The 26779-nt window shown below is 42.9% G+C and overlaps 1 protein-coding gene across 1 annotated transcript in view; it reads right to left on the reverse strand.

The window, feature by feature from the left end:
- CLIC2 (chloride intracellular channel 2) overlaps nt 1-26779 on the reverse strand; it is a 59510-nt gene that overhangs the window by 16557 nt on the left and 16174 nt on the right. The window contains exons 2-3 of the mRNA XM_064371488.1: nt 26222-26331; nt 25971-26096 (exon numbers count right to left, since the gene is read on the reverse strand). Of these exons, the coding sequence (XP_064227558.1) occupies nt 25971-26096; nt 26222-26331 (236 nt within the window). The remainder of the gene's footprint in view (nt 1-25970; nt 26097-26221; nt 26332-26779) is intronic.

The following is a 26779-nucleotide window of genomic DNA, read 5'->3' on the forward strand; positions in this document are numbered from 1 at the left end:
CTACTTTTTCCTGGTTTAGTCTTGGGAGGGTGTAAGTGTTCAGGAATGTATCCATTTCTTCTAGATTTTCTGGTTTATTTGTGTAGAGGTGTTTATAGTATTCTCTGATGGTAGTTTGTATCTCTGTGGGATTGGTGACGATATCCCCTTTATCAGTTTTTATTATGTCTATTTGATTCTTCTCTCTTTGTTCCATTGATCTTTTCAAAAACTCAGCTCCTGGATTTATTGATGGTTTGAAGGGTTTTTGAATTTCTTTGCCTTGCTTCTCTAGTTCTTCGATTGTGATGTTAGGGTGTCAGTTGTAGGTCTTTCCTGCATTCTCTTGTGGGCATTTAGTGCTGTAAATTTTCCTCTACACACTGCTTTTTATGTGGCCCAGAAATTCTGGTACGTTGTGTCTTTGTTCTAATTGGTTTCAAGGAATATCGTTATTTCTGCCTTAATTTCATTATTTATCCAGTAGTCATTCAGGAGCAGGTTGTTCAGTTTCCACGTAGTTGTTTGGAGTTGAGTGAGTTTCTTAATCCTGAGTTCTAATTTGATTGCACTGTGGTCTGAGAGACTGTTACGATTTCCATTCTTTTGCATTTCCTGAGGAGTGTTTTACTTCCAATTATGTGGTCCGTTTTAGAGTAGGTGTGATGTGGTGCTGAGAAGAATGTATATTCTGTGGATTTTGGGTGGAGAGTTCTGTAAATGTCTATTAGGTTTGCTTGTTCCAGGTCTAAGTTCAAGTCCTGGATATCCTTATTAATTTTCTGTCTCGTTGATCTGTCTAATATTGACAATGGGGTGTTAAAGTCTCCCACTATTATTGTGTGGGAGTCTAAGTCTCTTTGTAGGTCTCTATGAACTTGCCTTATGTATCTGGGTGCTCCTGTATTGGGTGCATATATATTTAGGATCGTTAGCTCTTCTTGTTGCATTGATCCTTTTACCATTATGTAATGTCCTTCTTTGCCTCTTTTGATCTTTGTTGACTGGAAGTCCATTTTATCAGAGATTAGTATTGCAACTCCTGCTTTTTTTTTGCCTTCAATTTGCTTGGTAAATATTCCTCCATCCCTTTATTTTGAGCTTATGTGTGTCTTTGCACGTGAGATGGGTCTCCTGAATACAGCACACCGACAGGTCTTGACTCTATCCAATTTGCCAGTCTGTGCCTTTTAATTGAGGCATTTAACCCATTTACATTTAAGGTTAATATTGTGATGTGTGTATTTGATCCTGCCATTATGAGCTGGTTCTTTTGCCCGTTAGTTGATGCAGTATCTTTATAGTGTTGATGGTCTTTACAATTTAGTATGTTTTTGCAGTGGCTGGTACCAGTTTTTTCTTTCCATATTTAGTGCTTCCTTCAGGAGCTCTTGTAAGGCAGGCCTGGTGGGACAAAATCTCTCAGCATTTGCTGGTCTGTAAAGGATTTTATTTCTCCTTCACTTATGAAGCTTAGTTTGACTGGAAATGTAATTCTGGGCTGAAAATTCTTTCCTTTAAGAATGTTGAATATTGGCCCTAACTCTTTTCTGGCTTGTAGGGTTTCTGTTGAGAGACCCGCTGTTAGTCTGATGGGCTTTCCTTTGTGGGTAACCTGGCCTTTCTCTCTGGTTGCCCTTTGCATTTTTTCTTCATTTCAACCTTGGTGAATCTGATGATTATGTGCCTTGGGGTTGCTCTTCTCGAGGAGTATCTTTGTGGTGTTCTCTGTATTACCTGGAGTTGAATGTTGGCCTGCCTTGCTAGGTTGGGTAAATTTTTTTGATAGTATACTGAACAGCGTTTTCCAAGTTGGTTTAATTCTCCCTGTCCCTTTCAGGTACACCGATCAAATGTAGGTTTGGTTTTTTCATGTAATCCCATATTTCTTGGAGGCTTTGTTTCTTTTCAATCTTTTTTCTCTAATCTTCTCTTCCCACTTAATTTCATTGAGTTGATCTTCGACGTCTGATATCCTTTCTTCTGCTTGACTGATTCAGCTATTCAGTCTTGTGTGTGCTTCACGAAGCTCTCATGCTGTGTTTTTCAGCTCTGTAAGGTTGCTTCTGTTTTTCTCTAAACTGGTTATTCTAGTTAGCAATGTATCTAACCTTAGCTTCCTTGCACTGGGTTAGAACAAGCTCCTTTATCTTGTAGGAGTTTGTTATTACCCACCTTCTGAAACATGCTTCTGTCAATTCACGAAACTCATTCTCCATCCAGTTTTGTTCCCTTGCTGGCAAGGAGTTGTGATCCCGTGGAGGAGAAGAGGACTTTTCGCTTTTGGAATTTTCAGCCATTTCGTGGTGGCTTGTCCCCATCTTTGTGGATTTATCTATCTTTGGTATCTAAAGTTGATGACCTTCCAATAGTCAGACCTCTCTGCTGCAGGTCTGCTGGAATTTGCTGGAGGTCCACTCCAGATCCTGCTTGCCTGGGTATCACTGGCGGAGGCTGCAGAACATCAAATATTGCTCCCTGTTCCTTCCTCTGGTAGCTTCATCCCAGAGGGGTACCTTCCAGATGCCAGCCAGAGCTCTCTGTATGATGTGTCTGTTGACCCCTACTGGGAGCTGTCTCCCAGTCGGGACAGGGGTCAGGGATCCACTTGAGGAGGCAGTCTATCCCTTATCAGAGCTCAAATGCTGTGCTGGGAGATCCACTGCTGTCTTTAGAGCTCCCAGGTAGGGATGTTTAAACCTGCTGAAGCTGTGCCCACAACCACCCCTTTTCCCAGGTGCTCTGTCCCAGGAAGGTGGGGGCTTTATTTATAAGTCCCTGATGGGCTGCTGCCTTTTATCAGAAATGCTGTGCCCAGCGAGGAGGGAATCTAGTGAGACGGTCTGCCTGCAGCATCAAAGCCTGCTGAGCTTTGGTGGGCTCTGCCCAGTTTGAACTTCCTGGTGGCTTTGTTTACGCTGTTAGATTAATTGAGATACCATCTCACGCCAGTTAGAATGGCAATCATTAAAAAATCTGGAGACAACAGATGCTGGAGAGGATGTGGAGAAATAGGAACACTTTTACACTGTTGGTGGCAGTGTAAATTAGTTCAACCATTGTGGAAGACAGTGTGGCAATTCCTCAAGGACCTAGAAATAGAAATTCCATTTGACCCAGCAATCCCATTACTGGGTATATACCCAAAGGATTATAAATCGTTCTACTATAAGGACACATGCACACGAATGTTCATTGCAGCACAGTTTACAATAGCAAAGACCTGGAACCAACCCAAATGCCCATCGATGGTAGACTGGACAGGAAAAATGTGGCACATACACACCATGGAATACTATGCAGCCATCAAAAACGATGAGTTCGCGTCCTTTGTAGGGACATGCATGAACCTGGAAACCATCATTCTCAGCAAACTGACACAAGAACACAAAATCAAACACTGCATGTTCTCACTCATAGGCGGGTGTTGAACAATGAGAACACATGGACACAGGGAGGCGAGCACTATACACTGGGGTCTGTGATAGGGAGTGGGGAGGACAGTGGGGAGTGGGGAGTTGGGGAGAGATAGCATGGGGAGAAATGCCAGATATAGGTGATGGGGAGGAAGGCAGCAAATCACACTGCCACGTATGCACCTATGCAAGAACCTTGCATGTTTTTCACATGTACCCCCAAACCTAAAATGCAATAAAAAAAAATAATAATAATAAAAAATAAAACCACCTACTCGAGCCTCAGCAATGGTGGACGCCCCTCCCCTGACCAAGCTCGCACATCCCAGATTGAGCTCAGACTGCTGTGCTGACTGTGAGAACTTCAAGCCAGTGGATCTTAGCTTGCTGTTCTCTGTGGGGTGGGACCTTCTGAGCCAGGTCACTTGGCTCCCTGGCTTCGGCCCCCTTTCCAGGGGAGTGAATGTTTCTGTCTCGGTGGCATTCCAGGTGCCACTGGGGTATGAAAAATAAAACCACTGCAGCTAGTTCAGAGTCTGCCCAAAGTGTCTCCCAGTTTTGTGCTGAAAACACAGGGCTCTGGTGGTGGTTCAGGTACCGGAGGGAATCTTCTGGTCTGCGGGTTGTGAAGACCAGGGGAAGAGGGCAGTGTCAGGGCCATAGTGCAGGGTGCAGACCCTAATGGCTTCCCTTGGCTAGGAGAGGGAGTTTCCTGACCCCTTGAGCTTTGGTTCACACTCCTTGGGCTGCACCCACTGTCCCACCAGTCCCAATGAGATGAACCAGGTACCTCAGTTGGAAATGCAGAAATCACCTGCCTTCTGCATCGATCTCCCTGGGAGCCGCACGCCAGAGTTTTTCCTATTCAGCCATCTTGCCAGCAATCCCCTCAAAAGGAAGCTTTAATCTCATAGTTTTTAAAATACGATCAAAGTTAAGTTGTCAACAGCTTAACATAACCTGTTATAGCTAAAAATGTTTTATGTAAGCCTCATGGCACCCACAAAGCAAAGACCTACAGTTGATACACAAAAGATGAAAAGTTAGGAGCCAAAAATACCACTATAGAAAATAATCTAATCACAAAGGAACACAGCAAGAGAGAAAGAAAGGATGTACAAAACAACCAGCAAACAGCAAAATATAAGTAGTAAGTCCTTACCTCTGAATAATTGCCTTGAATGTAAATGCATGAAATTCTCCAATCAAGATACAGAATGGCTAAGTGGATAAAAAAAGGTCACATCCAGCCATACGCTTCCTAAGAGACTCCACCTTTAAGGACACACACCCTGAAAGTATGGGTGGAAAAAGATATTCCAGGCAAATGGAAACAAAAGAGAACAGGAGTAACGATACCATAGCCGGTGAAGTGGACTTTAAGTCAAAAACCTTAAAAAGGGGCAAAGAAGGTCATTACATAGTGATAAAGGGGACACTTTATCCAGAGCACTTGTCAATATATATGCACCCAATATTGGAGCACCTAAGTACATAAAGCAAATATTAGCAGATCTAAAGGGAAAGATAGAGAAAGGCAATAATTGTAGGAATCTTCAGCGCCACTTTGTTAACAATAAACAGATCGTCCAGATATACAATTAATAAAGAAAATTAAGAGTCGAATTACACTTTACAATAAATGGAATTAGCTGATATATACAGTCATTTTTTCCAGTCACAATGGTATGAAATCAGAAATCAATAATAACAATAACTTTGGAAAGTTTACCAATATATGGAAATTGAACAGTGTGTTTCTGAACAACCAGTGGGCAAAAGAATAAATTAAGAGTGATGTTATATTATATCTTGAGACAAAAGAAAATGGACACACAACACACCAGAAGAAAGATCTCAAATAAACAACTTACTGGTACATCTTAAGGGACTAGAAAAATAAGAACAAGATAAACCCAGAGTTAGTAGAAAGAATGAAATACTAGCAATCATGGTGGAAACAAATGAAATAGACACTAGAAAATATTAATAAATCTTGATCATTTTTAAAGACAAAAACAAAATTTACAAATCTTCAGCTACAATAACTAAGGAAATACTCAAATAAAATCAGAATTAATTAAAGGGGAGATATTACAACTGACACCAGAGAAATACAAAGCATTTTAAGAGAGTTATATGAATAATTATACAACAAAAATTGGATAACCTAGAAGAAATAAATAAAATTCTAGGTACATACAACCTGCCAAGACTGAATAAGAAATAAATAGAAAATCTGAATGGACCAATAACAAGTCAAGGGGATTGAATCGGTAATAAAAAGTCTCCCATCAAACGAAAGCCCAGAACCTGATGCTTTTACTGCAGAATTCTACCAGACATTTAAAGAAGGATTAATATACCATTTTCAAACTATTCAAATAAAAAATGGAAGAGGAAGGAATACTTCAAAACTAATTTTACGAGGCCAGCGTTACTCTGACATCAAACCCAGACAAGAATACTGCAAAGAAAGAAAGCCACAGGCCAATATCCCTGATGAACATTCGTGCAAAAAAGGTTCAACAAAATACAGCAAATCAATAACTGAGACATACGTCATTAACAGGATGAAGACCAGAAACCATATCATCAGCTCAATAGATGAAGAAAAGGCATTCAACAAAATTCAACACTCTTTTATGGTTAAAAACTCTCAGCAATTTAGACATCAAGAGAATGTTTCTCAAGAAGACAAACACCGCATGGGACAAGCCCACAGCTAACAGCATACTGAAAGGTGGCAAACTGAATGTTGTTTTTTCTATGATCAGTCATATGGTCTGGCTCTGTAATCTCCATAACCCCCAAGTGTCAAGGGCGGGACCAGGTGGAGGTGAGCTGCTTATGGGGGTGGTTTCCCCCATGCTGTTCTTGTGATAGTGAGTTCTCATGAGATCGGATGGTTTTATAAGGGGCTGTTCTCCCTTTGCTCACCACTTCTCCTCCCTGCCACCTGGTGAAGAAGTTGCCTTCCTTCCCCGTCACATTGTGACATGATTGTCAGTTTCCTGAGGCTTTCCAAGCCATGCTGAACTGTGAGTTACTTAAACTGCTCCTCTTCCGTTTATAAATTACCCAGTGTAAGGAAGTTCTTTATAGCAGTATGAAACAGAATAATACAATCAGGAACATGGCAAGGATGCCCACTCTCTCCACTTCTGTTCAACACAGTACTGAAAGTTCCAGCCAGTGCAATTGGTTAAGGAAGGAAATAAAAGGCATGCAAATTGGAAAGGAAGTTTCGTTTGCCTTTCCATAATGACTAATGATGTTAATAATCTTTACATGTAACTATTGACCATTTCTATATCTTCTCTGGAGAAATGTCAGCTCAAATCCTTTGCCCCATTTTAGACTTCTTTTAAAATTTTTTTTTTTTTTTTTTTTTTTTTTTTAATTTTTGAGGTGGACTTTCACTCTTCTTGCCCAAGCTGGAGTACAATGGCACCATCTCAGCAGCTTACTGCAACCTCCGCCTCCTGGGTTCAAGCGATTCTTCTGCCACAGCCTTCCGAGTAGCTGGGATTACAGGACAGTCCTCCGAGTAGCTGGGTTACAGGACAGCCCTCCAAGTAGCTGGGATTACAGGACAGCCCTCCGAGTAGCTGGGATTACAGGACAGCCCTCCGAGTAGCCGGGATTACAGGACAGCCCTCCGAGTAGCCGGGATTACAGGACAGCCCTCCGAGTAGCCGGGATTACAGGACAGCCCTCCGAGTAGCCGGGATTACAGGACAGCCCTCCGAGTAGCCGGGATTACAGGACAGCCCTCCGAGTAGCCGGGATTACAGGACAGCCCTCCGAGTAGCCGGGATTACAGGACAGCCCTCCGAGTAGCCGGGATTACAGGACAGCCCTCCGAGTAGCCGGGATTACAGGACAGCCCTCCGAGTAGCCGGGATTACAGGACAGCCCTCCGAGTAGCCGGGATTACAGGACAGCCCTCCGAGTAGCCGGGATTACAGGACAGCCCTCCGAGTAGCCGGGATTACAGGACAGCCCTCCGAGTAGCCGGGATTACAGGACAGCCCTCCGAGTAGCTGGGATTACAGGACAGCCCTCCGAGTAGCTGGGATTACAGGACAGCCCTCCGAGTAGCTGGGATTACAGGACAGCCCTCCGAGTAGCTGGGATTACAGGACAGCCCTCCGAGTAGCTGGGATTACAGGACAGCCCTCCGAGTAGCTGGGATTACAGGACAGCCCTCCGAGTAGCTGGGATTACAGGACAGCCTTCCGAGTAGCTGGGATTACAGGTGCCCACCACCATGTCCAGCTAATTATTATTATTTTTTTTGTATTTTTGGCAGAGACGGAATTTCACTATGTTGGCCGGGCTGGTCTTGAATTCCTGACCTCAGGTGATCTACCTGCCTTGGCCTCCCAAAGTGCTGGGATTACATCTGGCCTTAAAAAGTTTTTTTTTTTTAAAAATTTCACCTAGCTTTACTGATCTATAATTGATAAATAAAATTACATATATTTATGGCGTACAATGTGACACTTTGATATATGTACATATCATGAAATTGTTACAATAACAGTTATCATTTGTTGCGTGTGTGTGTAGAACATTTAAGATTTACCCTCAGCAAATTTCAGGTACCCCTACAGTATTATCAACTATAATCGTCAGGCTGTACCTTAGATACCCACAATGTATTTATCTTATCTAATGGAAACTTTGTACTCTTTGACCAACATCTCCCCACATCCCCTACACCTTAGTGCCTGGCAATCATCATTCTATTCTGTCCTTCTATTAGTTCGACTTTTTAAGATTCCACATATAAGTGAGATCATGCAGTATTTGTCTTTCTGTGCCTGGCTTATTTTGCCTCACATAATGCTTCTATGGTGAAAACTGTCAACAAATTAGGTAAAAAAGAAATTTATGTCCACATAATAAAGAATATACATGACAAGTCCACAGCTAACATCATATTCAATGGTGAAAAGTTGACATTTTTTTCTTTAAGATCAGGAACCAGACAAGAATGCCCACTCTTGCTATTTCCATTCAATATAGTACTGGACGTCTTAGCCAGAGCAGTTAGACCGTGAGAAGTAGTAAAAGGTTCCAAACTGGAAAGGCAGCAAAATTGTCTCTGCAGATTGAATAACTTTAGAAAAAATTTCCAAGGACTCCACAAGAAACTGACTGAGTTAATAAATGAATCCAGTAAAGTTGCAGGACATAAAATAAAACTACAAAAATTAGTGTCATTTCTATACACCAACAACAAACTGTTTGAAAAAGAAATTAGGAAAACAATATTATTTAGAAGAGGATCAAAAATACACAGGCATCAATTTAATGAGGAAGTCAAAGATCTCCATACTGAAAACCATAAAATAGTAATGAAAGAAATTAAAGAAGAAACAAATAAATGAAAAAATATCCCATGTTCATTGACCAGAAAAATTAATATTAAAATTTCAATGACATTTTTCACAGAAATAATCCTAAAATTCATGCAGAACCACAAAAGTCACCAAGTAGGAAAAACAATCTTTAGCAAAATGAACCAAGGTGAAGATATCACCTACCTGATTTCAAAACTGACTACAAAGCTATAGTAATAAAAACAGCATGGTACTAGCATAAAAACAGACACATAGACCAATGGAACAGAATAGAGAGCAAAGAAATAAATCCACACACTTACAGTCAATTTATCTTCAGCAAAGGTGCTGAGAATGCAAAATGAGGAAAGGAAACTTGCTTCAATAGACGGTGTTTGGAAAATTGAATATCCACATATAGATGAATAAAATTGGTCCCTTACATCATATACAAAAAATCAACAGAAAGTGGATTAAAGACTTAAATATAATATGCAACACTGTAAACACTTTTAGAAGAAAACAGAGGAAAAGCTCAATGATTTTTTTTAAATATGACTCCAAAAGCACAGGCAATAAAAAGAAAAATAAACAAATGTTATTACATCAAACTCTAAAGATTCTGCACATAAGAGATACAATCAACAGAGTGAAGAGATGACACGGAATGGAAGAAAATATTTGCAAACCAGTTGGGCGCGGTGGCTCACGCCTATGATCCCAGCACTTTGGGAGGCCGAGGCAGGTGGATCACGAGGTCAAGAGATCGAGACCACCCTGGTCAACAAGATGAAACCCCGTCTCCACTAAAAATCCAAAAATTAGCTGGGCATGGTGGCACGCACCTGTAGTCCCAGCTACTCGGGAGGCTGAGGCAGGAGAATTGCTTGAACCCAGGAGGCGGAGGTTGTGGTGAGCCAAGATCGTGCTGTTGCACTCCAGCCTGGGTAACAAGAGCGAAATTCTGTCTCAAAAAAAAAAAAAAAAAAGAAAGAAAGAAAGAAAAGAAAATATTTGCAAACCATGAACCTGATACAGGGTTAATATCTAAAGTATATAACGAACTCAACCAACTCAATAGCAAAACAAACAAACAACCGAATTTAAAAAATGGGCAAAATACTCGAGACATTTTTCAAAAGGACACACAAAAATGGTTAACAAATATATGAAAAAATTTTCAACATCACTAATCATCAGGGAAATGCAATTTAGAACCAAAATAAGATATTACCTCACATCTGTTAGAATGGTTTATTATAAAAAAGAGAGATAGCAAGTGTTGGCAAGGAAGTAGCAGAAGGGACCCCTTGGATAATATAAATATATATACATATATTTAATATAAATTAAAATATAACTCCCATATGATCCTGAATGCTACATCTGGGAACATATTCAAAGCAAACGAAATCGGTTTTTTGAAGAGCTATCTTTACTTCTGTTGTATAAGTCCATTCTCACATTGCTATAAATAAATAACTGAGACTGGGTAATTTGTAAAGAAAAGGGGTTTAATTTGCTCATGGTCCTGCAGGAAGCATATTAGCTTCTGTAAGGTCGGTTGCTGCACAGGGAGCTCGGACACGCCCACTCCCCCTCAGGGAGCTCGGACACGCCCACTCCCCCCTCTGTGAGCTCAGACACGCCCACTCCCCCCTCTGTGAGCTCAGACACGCCCACTCCTCCTCCGCCAGCTCGGACACGCCCACTCCCCCTCTGGGGGCTCGGACACACCCACTCCCCCTCTGGGAGCTCGGACACGCCCACTCCCCCTACGTGAGCTCGGACACACCCACTCCCCCTCCACAAGCTCAGACACGCCCACTACCCCTCCCAGAGCTTGGACACGCCCACTACCCCTCCCTGAGCTTGGATACGCCCACTCCCCCTCCAGGAGCTCAGACACGCCCGCTCCCCCTCTGTGAGCTCAGACACGCCCACTCCTCATCCACGAGCTCGGACACGCCCACTCCCCCTCTGGGAGCTCGGACACACCCACTCCCCCTACGTGAGCTCGGACACATCCACTCCCCCTCCGCAAGCTCAGACACGCCCACTACCCCTCCCAGAGCTTGGACACGCCCATTACCCCTCCCTGAGCTTGGATACGCCCACTCCCCCTCCAGGAGCTCAGACACGCCCACTCCCCCTCTGTGAGCTCAGACACGCCCACTCCTCATCCACGAGCTCGGACATGCCCACTCCCCCTCTGGGAGCTCGGACACACCCACTCCCCCTACGTGAGCTCGGACACACCCACTCCCCCTCCGCAAGCTCAGACACGCCCACTACCCCCTCCCAGAGCTTGGACACGCCCACTACCCCTCCCTGAGCTTGGACACGCCCACTCCCCCTCCAGGAGCTCGGACACGCCCGCTCCCCCTCTGTGAGCTCAGACACGCCCACTCCTCATCCACAAGCTCGGACACTCCCACTCCCTCTCTGGGAGCTCAGACACGCCCACTCCCCCTCCCTGAGCTTGGACACACCCACTACCCCTCTGGGAGCTCGGACACACCCACTCCCCCTCTGGGAGCTCGGACACACCCACTCCCCCTCCAGGAGCTTGGACACGCCCACTCCCCCTCCCTGAGTTCGGACACGCCCACTCCCCCTCCAGGAGCTCGGACACGCCCACTACCCCTCCCTGAGCTCGGACATGCCCACTCCCCCTCCGCAGCTCGGACACGCCCACTCCCCCTCAGCCAGCTCGGACACGCCCACTCCTCATCCACGAGCTTGGACACACCCACTCCCCCTCCGGGAGCTCGGACAGGGCCACTCCCCCTACGTGAGCTCAGACACGCCCACTCCCCCTACGTGAGCTCGGACACGCCCGCTCCCTCTCCGGGAGCTCGGACACGCCCGCTCCCCCTCCGCGAGCTCGGACACGCCCGCTCCCCCTCCGCGAGCTCGGACATGCCCGCTTCCCCTCCGCGAGCTCGGACACGCCCCCTACCCCTCCCTGAGCTCTGACACGCCCACTACCCCTCCCTGAGCTCTGACACGCCCCCTACCCCTCCCTGAGCTCTGACACGCCCACTACCCCTCCAGGAGCTCGGACACGCCCGCTCCCCCTCCGGACGCTCGGACACGCCCACTCCCCCTCCGGGAGCTCGGACACCCCCCCACCCCACACCTAGAGACCACATCATCATCCCGCGCCCACTTCTGCACTCGGCACTAGGCTCTGCACTCAGCACCTAGCCAGACGTTGAAGAATCCCGCCAAAATTCAAAAGAAGCCCCGCCAGGACCTGCCCAATAGCATTGTGTCCCATCCAGGCCCCACTCCCCCTGGGCGGCCCGCTCACCGGAAATCCCGCCTACCTGCCAATAGCAGCTTGCCACGTCCACGCCCTGCTCTCCCACAACCAATCAGACGCCTCCACTCCCTATAAAGGTCCGAGAGGACTCTGCGTGACTTCTCCGGCCGTGACTTCTCCGGCCCCTCCTGTCGGACCGCAGAACCTCGCCCAGGAGCCGATTAAATTTCTTCATTTCCGGCCGGGCGCGGTGGCTCACGCCTGTCATCCCAGCACTTTGGGAGGCCGAGGCGGGTGGATCACGAGGTCAAGAGATCGAGACCATCCCGGTCAACGTGGTGAAACCCCGTCTCTACTAAAAATACAAAACATTAGCTGGGCATGGTGGCGCGTGCCTGTAATCCCAGCTACTCGGGAGGCTGAGGCAGGAGAATTGCCTGAACCCAGGAGGCGGAGGTTGCGGTGAGCCGAGATCGCGCCATTGCACTCCAGCCTGAGTAACAAGATTGCGAAACTCCGTCTCAAAAAAAAAAAAAAAAATTTCTTCATTTCAATAACTGGCCTCCGTTGCCTCTCATTTAACCCTTCCAGCTTCTGCTTCTGAGGAGGCCTCAGGGAGCTTCCGATCATAGCAGAAGGGAAAGGGGTAGGGAGGTGCCTCACGTAGTGGGAACAGGAGCGAGAGGGAAGCGGGGAGGGGCTACACACTTTTAAACAACCCAATCTCATGAGAACTCACTCGTCATTGCAATGCCAGTACCAAAGGGGATCGTGTCAAAGCATTCATGAGAAACCACCGTCATAATCCAATTGCCTCCTGCCAGGACCCACCTCCAACATCGGGGATTACAGCTGAACCTAAGATTTGCGTGGGGACAGAGATGCAAACCATATTACCCATGTACATGCACGCGCACACACACACACACACAGACACACACACACACGAATATTATTCAGCCTTTTTTCTTTTCTTTTTTTTTTGGGAGGCAGAATTGCACTCTGTTGCCCAAGCTGGAGTGCCGTGGTGTGATCTCAGCTCTCTGCAACCTCTGCCTTACAGGCTGAAGCAACTCTCCTACCTCATCCTCCTAAGTAGCTAGGATTACAGACATGCACCACCATGCCCGGCTAAATTTTTTTTTTAGTAGAGGTGGAGTTTCACCATCTTGGCCAGGCTGGTCTCAAACTCTTGACCTCAAGTGATCCCCCACCTTGGCCTCCCAAATTACTGGGATTACAGGCACTAGCCACTGTGCGTGGCCTATTCAGCCTTTAAAAAGAAAATAAATCTTGTCGTTTGTCACAACATGGATGAACCTGGAGGACGTCATGCTTGGCCCGTTTTTAAATGGAGTTGTGTGTCTTTTTGGTTTTGACTTGCAATATTTATTTATATATTCTGAATGGCAGTATGCTACCAGTTACCAGATATATGGTTTTCCAATATATTCCAGCCATATGCAGACGATTAAAACTGGACCCCTTCCTCACATCATATACAAAAATTGACACGAGATGGATTCAAAACTTAAGTGTAAAACACGAAACTATGAAAACCCTGGAAGACAACCTAGGCAACACCATTCACGACATAGGAACAGGCAAAGAGCTCATGACAAAGATGTCAGAAGTGATTGCAACAGAAGCAAAAATTGACAAATGGGATTTAATGAAACTAAAGAGCTTTCACACAGCAAAAGAAACTATCAACAGAGTAAGCAGACAATCTACATAATGGAAGAAAATTCTTACAAACTATACATCCAACAAAGGTCTAATATTCAGCATCTATAAGGAACTTAAATTTACAAGAGAAAAACACATTAGAAAGTGGGCAAAGGACATGAACAGGCACTTTTCAAAAGGAGACATACATGGGTCAGATAAGCATATGGAAAAAAACTCATTACTGATCATTGTACACTGTTGGCGTGAGTCTCAATTAGTTCGAACATTCTGACAGACAGTATGGTGATTCCTTAAAGAGCTAAAAACAGAAATACAGTTTGACCCAGCAATCCCATAACTGAGTATATACCCAAAGGAATATAAATCATTCTTTCATAAAGACACATGCATGTGTATGTTCATTGTAGCACTGTTCACAGTAGCAAAGACATGGAATCATACATCAACATAATACATAAAGAACTGCAAATAGGGCCGGGCGCGGTGGCTCAGGCCTGTAATCCCAGCACTTTGGGAGGCCAAGGTGGGTGGATCACGAGGTCAAGAGATCGAGACCATCCTGGCTACTCAGGAGGTTGAGGCAGGAGAATTGCCTGAACCCAGGAGGCAGAGGTTGCGGTGAGCCGAGATCGTGCCATTGCACTCCAGCCTGGGTAACAAGAGCGAAACTCCGTCTCAAAAAAAAAAAAAAAAAAAAAGGGCGTATATACACTATGAAATACTATGCAGCCATAAAACAGAACAAGATTATGTCCTTTGCGGGGACATGAACAGAGCTGGAGGCTATTATCCCCAGCAAACTAATGCAGAAAGATAAATCCAAATAATAATGCATATCCTCACTTATAAATGGGAGCTAAATGATGAGAACAAATGGACACATAGAGGGGAACTACACATACTGGGGCCTATCAGAAGGTGGAGAGTAGGAGAAGGGATGGGATCAGGAAAAATAACTAATGGGTACTAGGCTTAATACCAAAGTGATGAAATTACCCGTGCAACAAACCCTTATGACACAAGTCTACCTAGGTAACAGACCTGCACCAATACCCTTGAGCTTAAAACAAAAATTCAAAAAAGAAAACTTTTAGTGACTTTTTGAACATTATTGTACTTTTCAGCTTCAGAATTTCTATTTGGTTTATTTTTATAATTTCTGTCTTTTTATTGATGTTCTTTATTTGGTGAGACATCTTTTTGGCTTTCTATAGTTTTTTTTTTTTTTTTTTCTGAGACGGACTTTTCACTCTTGTTACCCAGGCTGGAGTGCAATGGCGCGATCTCGGCTCACCGCAACCTCCGCCTCCTGGGTTCAGGCAATTCTCCTGCCTCAGCCTCCTGAGTAGCTGGGATTACAGGCACGCGCCACCGTGCCCAGCTAATTTTTGTATTTTTAGTAGAGACGGGGTTTCACCACGTTGACCGGGATGGTCTCGATCTCTTGACCTTGTGATCCGCCCGCCTCGGCCTCCCAAAGTGCTGGGATGACAGGCGTGAGCCACCGCGCCCGGCCTTCTATAGCTTTTTAAACATAGTCAAGACAGTTGATTTGAAGTCATTGTCTAGTAATCCACATGTCTCTTTCTCCTCAGGGACAATTTTCTATTAATTTCTTTTTCCCCTGAGAATGGGCCATACTTTCTTGTTTCCTCACATGCCTAAGTTTTTTTTTTTTTTTTTGAAAACCACATATTTTGAACGTTATAATGTAGAAACTTTGGAAATCTGATTTTCCCACTCCCCTGGTCTTGCTGTTGCTTATTGTGGTTGTGGCTCGTTTAGTGAATTTTCTGAACAAATTTTGTAAGGTCTGTAATCTTTCGGTACGTGTGGCGTCTGAAATCTTTGTTCCGTTGGCGTCAGTCAGCTGTTGATTTTACAGAGATTTCATTAAGCTCCTGGAGGCGAAACAAAGAAACAAACTATGAAAAGAAAAACTTCCTTAGTCTCTATTTTCTGATTGTGTGGTCTCTGAAGTTTAGCCAGAATCGAGAGCCTAGGATGTTCTCAGTTCTTTTTTTTTTTTATTATGCTTTAAGTTCTGGGGTACATGTGCATATCGTGCTGATCTGTTACATAGGTATACAAGTGCCATGATGGTTTGCTGCATCCATCCCTCCACCATCTACATTAGGTATTCCTCCTTTGTGAGCACACATCTAGAAATGGGTACAGGCACGGTCTCCTTTGATCCTCAGAATACGTAAAAGGCTTTGAAGTCATTATTTCCCTAAGCATCTCTTAAGTATCCAAGCGCCCTTCTTCCTGTGACTGATACATTTCCTTTAAAATGCTTTCCACAAACAGCACCAGGAAGGTGCCTCAGCTCTGGGGAAGCTCTGGTGCAGGTGACAAACAGGACTCCTTCAGGGAAGTACCAGATAGGTGAAACCACACAATCACAGTTCATTGAGAATAAGGTCAATATCACTTCCTCCGGTACCAGTAACCTGCACCTGCAATAAAAGCTGCCAATTTTTAAGGCTACCGATGGGCTGACAGTCGGAGGATGGTATCGAGGTAAGGGGCCTGGCTGTTGTAATTTTTGCTTAGATTCCAGAGTTCTGAAAAAGTTGATTCTGACAGTTTTGCCAGCCTATTCATTGCTTTTTTGAAAGAATGGAGTTCTGGAGTTCCCTACTCCACCATTTCCATTAATGTGGGTCTTTACAAGGCCTTTAAAAAGTAGATAAAACTAAGTTTATATGGAAGGGTTCCCGTATCCCAGTAACTGCTCTGGAGGGCCTTGTAAAAAAGGCAATTCCTTTTAGGAGTATTTGTAACAATAAAACTTAGAAAGAATATTTCAGTCCTTTTTGAAGTGGTTGTTGTGTGTTATCCAATCTTCACTTTTAAAAATGGGTGTGTCAGCTGGGCGCGGTGGCTCATTCCTGTAATCCCAGCACTTTGGGAGGCCAAGGCGGGCAGATCACCTGAGGTGGAGAGTTCGAGACCAGCCTGACATGGAGAAACCCTATCTCTAATAAAAATACAAAAAGTAGCCGGGCATGATGGCGCATGACTGTAATCACAGCTACTCGGGAGGCCGAAGCAGGAGAATCGCTTGAATTCGGGAGGCAGACGTTGCAGGGAGCCAAGATCATGCTATTGCACTCCAGCCTGGGCAACAAGAGTGAAACTCCATCTCAAAAATAATCTTAAAAGCGTGTGTCAAAGAGTGGGTGGATTTTTTTTTATATATTTGACTGCTTGACGATTAGTATCTGATGGAGACATTACACATCATTCAAACGTCCTGGACTGTGAGCTGATTGTATTAACTGTGTGTTCCACACATGAGAAGAATACATACACTTATTTGGGTTGTCAGAGGGGCAAACTATGGGAGGTAACACACTTATATGCCACTACTTAGATATGACCATGTGAAATACCTCCGAACAGGAGATGTACATGGAAATTTTTGAGTGTGGCTTCCGTGAAAGCTCCTTGAAGCTGGTTTGAATATTAAATCTGTTGCCTGGAGTTCAATATTGTCACCATGAGTTAACTTTGAGACTGGAAGCCTCAGTTGAAGGATGGCAGAGAAGAAAGATTAGGAGTTGAAATCCCTAATGAAATTACGGAGCCCTCATCATCCCAGGTTCATTCTGAGATGCTTATGTGAGAAAAATTAAAACCATATTTATTTCAATAAAATTACTTTTTTATTTTAGGTTCAGGATACATGTGAAGGTTTGTCACATAGGTGACACATAGTTTCATCACCCAGGTATTAAGCTCAGTACGCAATTGTTATCTTTTCTGCTCCTTTCCCTCCTCCCACTCTCCACCCTGGAGTAGACCCCAGCACGTGTTCTTCCCTTTTTTGTGTTCATGAGTTCTCATTATTTAGTTCCCACTTACATGTGAGAACATGCAGTATTTGGATTTCTGTTCCTGTGTTAATTTGTTGAGAATAATAGCCTCTACCTCCATCCATGTTCTTGCAAAAGACATGATCTCATTCCTTTTTATGGCTGCGTAAATACGACATTTTGTTTATTCAGTTTGTCATTGATGGGCATTTGGGTTGATTCCATGTCTTTGTTATTGTGAATAGCACTGCAATGAACATTCTCACACAGGCATCTGATGAGATGTAAATCTTTCTACCATACCTGGGTAAAATGGTAGTTCTGGGTCAGTAATGGAATTCCTGGGTCAAACGGTAGTTCTGCTGTTAGCTCTTTGAAGAATCGCCACACTGTCTTCCAGAATGTTTGAACTAATTCACACTCCCGCCAACAGCGTATAAGTGTTTGCTTTTCTCCACAACCTTGCCAGTATCTGTTATGTCTTGACTTTTTAATAACAGCCGTTCTGACTGGGGTGAGACGGTATCTCACTATGGTTTTGATTTGAATTTGTCCAATGATCAATAATGAGCTTTATTCATAGGCTTATTGGCCCCATGTATGTTTGTCTTTTGAAAAGCATCTGTTCAAGTCCTTTGCCCACTTTTTAATGAGATTTTTTTCTTGTAAATCTGTTTAAGTTCCTTATAGATGCTGGATATTAGACCTTTGTCAGATGCACGGTTTGTAAAAATTTTCTCCCATTCTGTAGGTTGTCTGTTTACTCTGTGGATAGTTTCTTGTGCTGTGTGAAAGCTCTTCAGTTTAATTAGAACCAATTTGTCAATTTTTGCTTCTGTTGTAATTGATTTTGGCATCTTTGAAGTTTTGGGTTTTACACTTAAGTTTTTTTTTTTTTTTTGACAACGGGGTCAGGGGGATGGAGACAGCAAGTCACCATGGCATGTACGTACCTATACAATAATCCTGCAGGTTGCAGGATGTGCACATGTACCCCAGAGCCCAAATACAATTTTTAAAAATTTACCAAACAAGCTGTATGCTTAGGTTACATATGTACCTGTTACCACTTTCAAAAATCTACAGTCAATGTGGATGAAAACTAAGTGCCTACATCAGGCATTTCTCCTGCTGTTATCCGTCCCCATCCTCCCTGACCCCCCTGCTGTCCCTCCCCTCCCCTCCCTTCCACTCCCCCACCCAGCCCTGTGAGTGTCATTCCCGTCCCTGTGCCCGTGTTCTCCTTGTTCAACACCGTCCTATGAGTGAGAACATGCGGTGTTTGGTTTTCTGTTCTTGTGTCGGTTTGCTCAGAATGTTGGTTTCCAGGTTCATCCATGTCCCTACGAAGGACACAAACTCATCGTTTTTGATGGCTGCATAGTATTCCATGGTGTATATGTGCCACAGGTTCCCTGTCCAGTCTATCGTCGATGGGCATTTGGGTTGGTTCCATGTCTTTGTTATTGTGAGTAGCACTGCAATGAACATTCTCACGCAGGCATCTGATGAGATGTAAATCTTTCTACCATACCTGGGTAAAATGGTAGTTCTGGGTCAGTAATGGAATTCCTGGGTCAAACGGTAGTTCTGCTGTTAGCTCTTTGAAGAATCACTACACTGTCTTCCACAATGTTGGAACTAATTTACACTCCCACCAACAGCGTATAAGTGTTTGCTTTTCTCCACAACCTTGCCAGTATCTGTTATGTCTTGACTTTTTAATAACAGCCGTTCTGACTGGTGTGAGACGGTATCTCACTATGGTTTTGATTTGCATTTGTCCAATGATCAATAATGAGCATTTTTCATAGGCTTATTGGCCCCGTGTATGTTTGTCTTTTGAAAAGCATCTGTTCAAGTCCTTTGCCCACTTTTTAATGAGATTTTTTTCTTGTAAATCTGTTTAAGTTCCTTATAGACGCTGGATATTAGACCTTTGTCAGATGCACGGTTTGTAAAAATTTTCTCCCATTGTGTAGGTTGTCTGTTTACTCTGTTGATAGTTTCTTGTGCTGTGTGAAAGCTCTTCAGTTTAATCAGAACCAATTTGTCAATTTTTGCTTCTGTTGTAATTGCTTTTGGCATCTTTGAAGTTTTGGGTTTTACACTTAAGTTTTTTTTTTTTTTTGACAATTGTATAAGTTTATTTGATGATCAGCAGTTAGTTTTCATCGACGTTGACTGTAGGTTTTTGAAAGTGGTAACAGGTACATATGTAACCTAAGCATAGAGCTTGTTTGGTAAATTTTTTAAATTTGTATTTGGGCTCTGGGGTACATGTGCACGTCCTGCAACCTGCAGGGTTATTGTATAGGTACATACATGCCATGGTGGTTTGCTGTCTCCATCCCCCCGACCCCGTTGCCTACATCAGGCATTTCTCCTGGTGTTATACCTCCCCATCCTCCCTGACCCCCCTGCTGTCCCTCCCCTCCCTCCCTTCCACTCCCCCCACCTAGCCCTGTGAGTGTCATTCCCTTCCCTGTGCCCGTGTTCTCATTGTTCAACACCCGCCTATGAGTGAGAACATGCGGTGTTTGGTTTTCTGTTCTTGTGTCAGTTTGCTCAGAATGTTGGTTTCCAGGTTCACCCATGTCCCTACGAAGGACACAAACTCATCGTTTTTTTATGGCTGCATAGTATTCCATGGTGTATATGTGCCACAGGTTCCCTGTCCAGTACACTTAAGTTTTGAATCCAAATTAAGATGGTCCAGCTTCAATCATCTGTATATAACTCGCCAGTTATCCCAGCACCATTTATTGAATAGGGGGTGTCTCCCCCATTGCTTGTTTTTGTCAGCTTTGTCAAAAATCATTTCGTCGTAGGTGTGCAGGCTTATTACTGGGCTCTGTATTATGTTATTATGTCCCATTGGTCTATCTGCCTGGGTTTTTTTTTTTTTTCTTTTTGAGACAGAGTTTCATTCTGTCGTGCAGGCTGGAGTGCAATGACGTGATCTCATCTCGCTGCAACCTCCACCTCTCAGGTTCAAGAAATTCTCCTCCCTCAGTCTCTTGAGTGGCTGGGCTTACAGGTGTGTGCCACGACACCTGGCTACCTTTTGTATTTTTAGTAGAGATGGGGATTCACCATGTTGGCCAGGCTGATCAGGAATGGCTGACCTCCGGTAGTCCACCTGCCTCAGCCTCCCAAAGTGCAGGAATCACAGGCGTTGTATCAGTACCATGCTGTGTTTTGGTTCCTGTAGCCCTGAAGTGTAGTTTGAATTGGCTAATGTGATAACCTCCAGCTTTGTTCTTTTTGCTTAGAATTGCCTTGGCTATTCGGGCCTGTTTTTGGTTTCATATGAATTTTAAAATAGTTTTTTCTAGTTCTGTGAAGAATGTCATTGTTAGTTGGATAGAAATAACATCGAATCTTTAGATTGCTTGCGGTAGGGTAGTATGATCATTTCGTTGATATTGATTCTTCCTATCCATAAGCATGGAATATTTTTCCATTCGTCTGTGTCTTCTCTTATTTCTTTGAGCAGTGTTTTGTAATTCTCATTGTAGATATCTTTCACCTCCTGGGTTAGCTGTATTCCCAGGTATTTTATTTTTTGTGTGGAAATTGTGAATGGGATCGCCTTCCTGACTGGGCTCTCAGTTTGGCTGTTGTTGATGTATAGAAATACTAATGATTTTTGTACATTGATTTTGCATCCTGGAACTTTGCTGAAGTTGTTTATCAGGTGAACGAGCTGCTGGGTTGAGACTCTGGGGTTTTCTAAATACAGAATCATATCACCTGCAAACACGGATAGCTTGACACCCTCTCTTTATTACTTTCTCTTGCCTAATTGTTCTGGCTAGGACTTCCAATACTATTTTAAATAAGACACATATACACCATGGAATATTATGCAGCCATCAAAAACGATGAGTTCATGTCCTTTGTAGAGACATGGATGAACCTGGAAACCATCATTCTCGGCAAACTGACACAAGGAACAGAAAATCAAACATCACATGTTCTCACTCATAGGCAGGTGTTGAACAATGGGAACACATGGACACGGGGAGGGGAGCACTATACACTGGTGTCTGTTGGGGGGAAATAGGGGAGGGACAGCGGGGGGTGTGGAGTTGGGGAGAGATAGCATGGGGAGAAATGCCACATATAGGTGAAGGGGAGGAAGGCAGCAAATCACACTGCCACGTGTGCACCTATGCAACAACCTTGCATGTTCTTCACATGCACCCCCAAAACCTAAAACGCAATAAAATATATATTAAAAATAAATAAATAAATGAATAAGAGTGGTAAGAACGGCATCCTTGTCTTGTGCCTGTTTTCATTAGGAATGCTTCCAGCTTTTGTCTATTCAGTATGATGTTGGCTGTGGAAAACCCAAATTTATTTAAACCACTACTTTTTGGGTTTCTGCAACTGAATACGATTCCTAACTGATACTCAAGCTAATAGAAAATCAGAACGATTTGGCAAGATGATTAACAGAAGAACAAAGCCAAATGATCAATCAACATAGGTAAGATGCTTAAATGCACCTATTATCCAAGGAAAGGCAAGTTAAGTGTCAATGAGCTATCACTCTACCCGTTATATGGGCACAGACGTAAAAAGACTGCTTATGGGAAAAGGGTATGCTGAGTAAAACAGAAATTTTTAAAAATATATGCCAGCTGAATTTCAGTCCTTGGATTCTAGTCCATAGGCACAAAATCACCAGTATGTATGCACATGTCAACATAGACGTTATTTATAGAACTGTTTATAGTAGCAATAAAATGTAAAGAAGGCATGCTCGTCAGTAAGGGAACAGTCTAGCAATGTGTAGCACGTCTGTTACATGGACTATTATGTAGCCATTAAAAGAGGAAGTTCAATTTACACCAGTAAGCAAGACGGAATATTTACGACGTACATCATACTTATTATTACGCTCATATGAACATAGAAAAAGGAGTAGAAAGATGTACAATGGATATTTTTCACTGGATATTTTTGTTGTTAAGGGGCAGAGTCCTAGAGGAGGATCCCTAGTTCCTTGGGGAGGAAAAATAATGGACTCATAAAAGAACCTTTTGTTTGCACTTAATAATTTGTTGAATTTAGGCATATATACTAAATGATACAGAGTTCTCGTACAATAATCCTGTGAAATTGTTAATTGTATCTCTTATACATAAGGAAACTACTGAGTTATTAACTCCAAGGTACAGCATTTTCAAGATACTAATACAAAAAAATTAGCTGGGCGTGGTGGCTATATGTTCTTATTTTTCAACATCTGCCTGTGAATGAGAACACATGGTGTTTGGTTTTCTGTTCTTGTGTCAGTTTGCTGAGAATGATGGTTTCCAGACTCATCCATGTCCCTGCAAAGGACGCGAACTCATCGTTTTTGATGGCTGCATAGTATTCCATGGTGTGTATGCGCCACATTTTCCTCACCCAGTCTATCATTGATGGGCATTTGAGTTGGTTCCAGGTCTTTACCATTGTAAACAGTGTCACTGTTGGTGGGAGTGTAAATTAGTTCAACCATTGTGGAAGACAGTGTGGTGATTCCTCAAGGATATGAAAATATCTGAAGTTGGACGGGGATGTTCATGCGTGTACATCATTTGACATGGAGGCCCAGAAATGCAAAAGTACTTAAATTGCCTATGCCTATGTCCTGAATGGTATTGCCTAGGTTTTCTTCTAGGTATTTTATGATGTTAGGTCTTATGTTTAAATCTTTAATCCATCTGGAGTTAATTTTAGTGTAAGGTGTCAGGAAGGGGTCCATTTTCTGCTTTCTGCACATGGCTAGCCCATTTTCCCAACACCATTTATTAAACAGGGAATCCTTTCCCCATTGCTTGTTTTTGTCAGGTTTGTCAAAGATCGGATGGTTGTAGATGTGTGACGTTGCTTCCAAGGCCTCTGTTCTGTTCCATTGGTCTATATCTCTGTTTTGGTACCAGTACCATGCTGTTTTGATTACTGTAGCCTTGTAGTATAGTTTGAAGTCAAACAGCATGATGCCTCCAGCTTAGTTCTTTTTGCTTAGGATTGTCTTGGCTATGCTGGCCCTCTTTTATTTCCATATGAAGTTTAAAGTGTTTTTTTCCAGTTCTGTGAATAAGGTCAATGGTAGCTTGATGGGGATAGTGTTGAATCTATAAATTACTTTGGGCAGTACGGCCATTTTCACGATACTGATTCTTCTTAACCATGAGCATGGAATCTTTCTCCATCTGTTTGTGTTCTCTCTTATTTCGCTGAGCAGTGGTTTGTAGCTCTCCTTGAACAGGTCCTTTACATCCTTTGTTGGTTGTATTCCTAGGTATTTTATTCTCTTTGTAGCAATTGTGAATGGCAGTTCGTTCTTGATTTGGCTCTCTGTCAGTCTGTTATTGGTGTATAGAAATGCTTGTGATTTCTGAACATTGATTTTGTATCCTGAGAGTTTGCTGAAGTTGCTTATCAGCTTAATGAGATTTTGGGCTGAGACGATGGGGTCTTCTAAATGTACACGTCATCTGCAAATAGAGACGATTTGACTTCCTCCTTTCCTAACTAACTGAATACCCTTTATTTCTTTTTCTTTCCTGATTGTCCTGACCAGAACTTCCAATACTATGTTGAACAGGTGTGGTAATAGACGGCATCCTTGTCTAGTGCAGGATTTCAAGGGAATGCTTCCAGTTTTTGCCCATTCAGTATGATATTGACTGTAGGTTTGTCATAAATAGCTTTTATTGTTTTGAGACATGTTCCTTCGATACCTAGTTTATTGAGAGTTTTTATCATAAAAGGCTGTTGAATCTTCTCAAAGGCCTTCTCTGCATCTATTGAGATAATCATGTGGTTTTTGTTTTTGGTTCTGTTTTTGTGGTGGATTACATTTATAGAAAAAGGGACTTTTATACACTGTTGTTTGGAACATATAAATATAGCCACTATGGAAAATAGCCTGGGATTTCTCAAAAAACTAAAAGTAGAACTAATATAAGATCCAAAAATGTCACGAATCATCATTTATCCCAAGCCCAAGAAATTAGTACGTCAAAGGGACACTTGCCCTCTCATGGGGAAATCATTGTAGCATTCTTACCAATAGACCAGCTATGGAATCCACCTAAGTGTCCATCAACAGATAAATGGATAAAGAGAGTGTGGCATACAGATACAGTGAAATCGTATTCTTCCACAAAAGAATATGAAACTCTGCCGCTTGCAACAGTGTGGATTGAACTGGAGTCGCTATGCCAAGTGCAATAAGCCAGGCACAAAAAGACAAAAATAGCATGTTCTCAGTTACCTGTGGGAGTTTAAAAAGTTGATCACATGAAGATAAAGAATGGAAAGATAGGTAACAGAGAGTGTGGAGGGTGATTTGGAGGAGAAGGGAAGATGAAGAGAAGTGGGTTAAAAAGCACACACATAAATATAAGATAGAAGGAAAAAATTCAATGATTGATAGAAGAGTACGGTGAGTATAGTTAAAAAAAATGTGTGGTACTTGGGTTATGGACACCCTGGATACCCTGACTGGACCACTATGCATTACAGACACATAACATAATTTCATATGTATCCCATAATTTGTACTGATCAAAAATTTTAGAAGAAGATGAACCATCAGAGAGACATTCTCCTGCAGGTTTTAGAGAAAGAGAACAGTCAGCTATTTTGTGAACCAGCTATACAGAGGAGCAACCTCTAGGAATTGAATGCCAACCCCAAGCAACAGCTACCCAGTAACCTAAGACCTCAGTCATATAGCTGCAAGGAACTTAATTCTGCCAAAAACTTGAATGAAGATGGAAGAGTCACCTGGGTCCCATATGAGAACTGCATTCCTCACCAACACCTTGAGGGCAGTTTTTGGGACCCTGAACAGAAGACCTTAGCAGACCATGCCCAGACAATGGCCCGATGGAAAGCATGAGATAATAAATGGCTGTTGTTTTAAAGTTTGTGGTGATTTCTTACACAGCAATAGGAAATGAACACAGCATGCTTCTTGTTTTTAGACGTATCCTGGGTAGACAGAGATGTGCGATTGTCATTCCAGTGTATGCAGTACAGTTCTGGCCTTTGGTTAACTGCTTGAGGTCTATTTTCTGGCCACTAGCCCTCACGTTGGGTATGCCCTGATGATTCCTTATGCATTACGTAGTGTTAGTACCTTACTCCTTCACTCCCATCTCACTATACGTTTCTACTCTTATTTCTAGACCACAGAGAACTTACATTCTTGTCTTATGTATGTTATGCAGCTTTTAAAAATTGTTTGAAATATTGTATGTATCATCTTTTTGTATTTGAAGTTGGACGGGGATGTTCATGCGTGTATATCATTTGACATGGAGGCCCAGAAATGCAAAAGTACTTAAATTGGTAAGAGTCCTCAATCTGCCATAAACAAGCCAATAAAATAGATTATCTTCAGCAAAACAGTATCTTGAAAATGCTGTACCTTGGAGGAGCCAGGGTCTGCTCGAGAAACTCCTCAATTTTAATGAAGTCTGTTTTCAGCTCCTTGTTATACACCAGGAAGGGAGGATTGGTGCCTGGGGCTAAGTCCTTCAGCGCTTCAGGCTTTCTACGATGATTAAAAATAAGCAGAGTTAGGTCCGTAGGTAAAGCATTCACTATATAAACACCAATATCATTCTGGCGTCTACCAATCTCAATTTCTAGAATTTGACATGTCCTGATTTCTCTTACCTGGTCATGTCAACAGTTGTGACATTGAATTTAACTCCTTTCAGCCAGAGGATCATGAAGAGGCGCTGGCAAAAGGGACAGTTTCCAATACTCTCTCCATCACTTCCAGCCTATTAAGATAAACAGAGACCTAAGTTCATTTGCTTGTTCAATGAGTACGTATTGAGTGCCTACCAGGAAATGAGCTAGTTGGTAGAGACAAACTTGGCCATTCTTAATCTTATGGACTCCATCATCTATGGACAGAGTGAAGCAAATAATTTCATTACATGTAAAGTTACAAGTAGGATGAGTATATAATAATAATGATAAATTTTATATAGCATCAGAATTTAGGTAATTTTCCTATTGAAAGACATTGAAGATATTCCAAAATTTTTACTGCTCTAAGTACTTCAAAAACAAACATTTCTGGGCATATAGCTTCTTCCACTTCCGAAATTACATCTCTAAGGTTCATCTTTAAAATGAAAATGGTGCCCTAACCAATGCAAGGAAGCTAAGAAATTTGAAAAAAGTCTAGACGAATTGCTAACTGGAATGACTACTTTAGAGAAG

This window comes from Aotus nancymaae, unplaced genomic scaffold (genome assembly GCF_030222135.1).
Source record: "Aotus nancymaae isolate 86718 unplaced genomic scaffold, 86718_ANA_hifiasm-v0.15.2.pri h1tg000138l, whole genome shotgun sequence".
NCBI classification, from domain to species: domain Eukaryota; kingdom Metazoa; phylum Chordata; class Mammalia; order Primates; family Aotidae; genus Aotus; species Aotus nancymaae.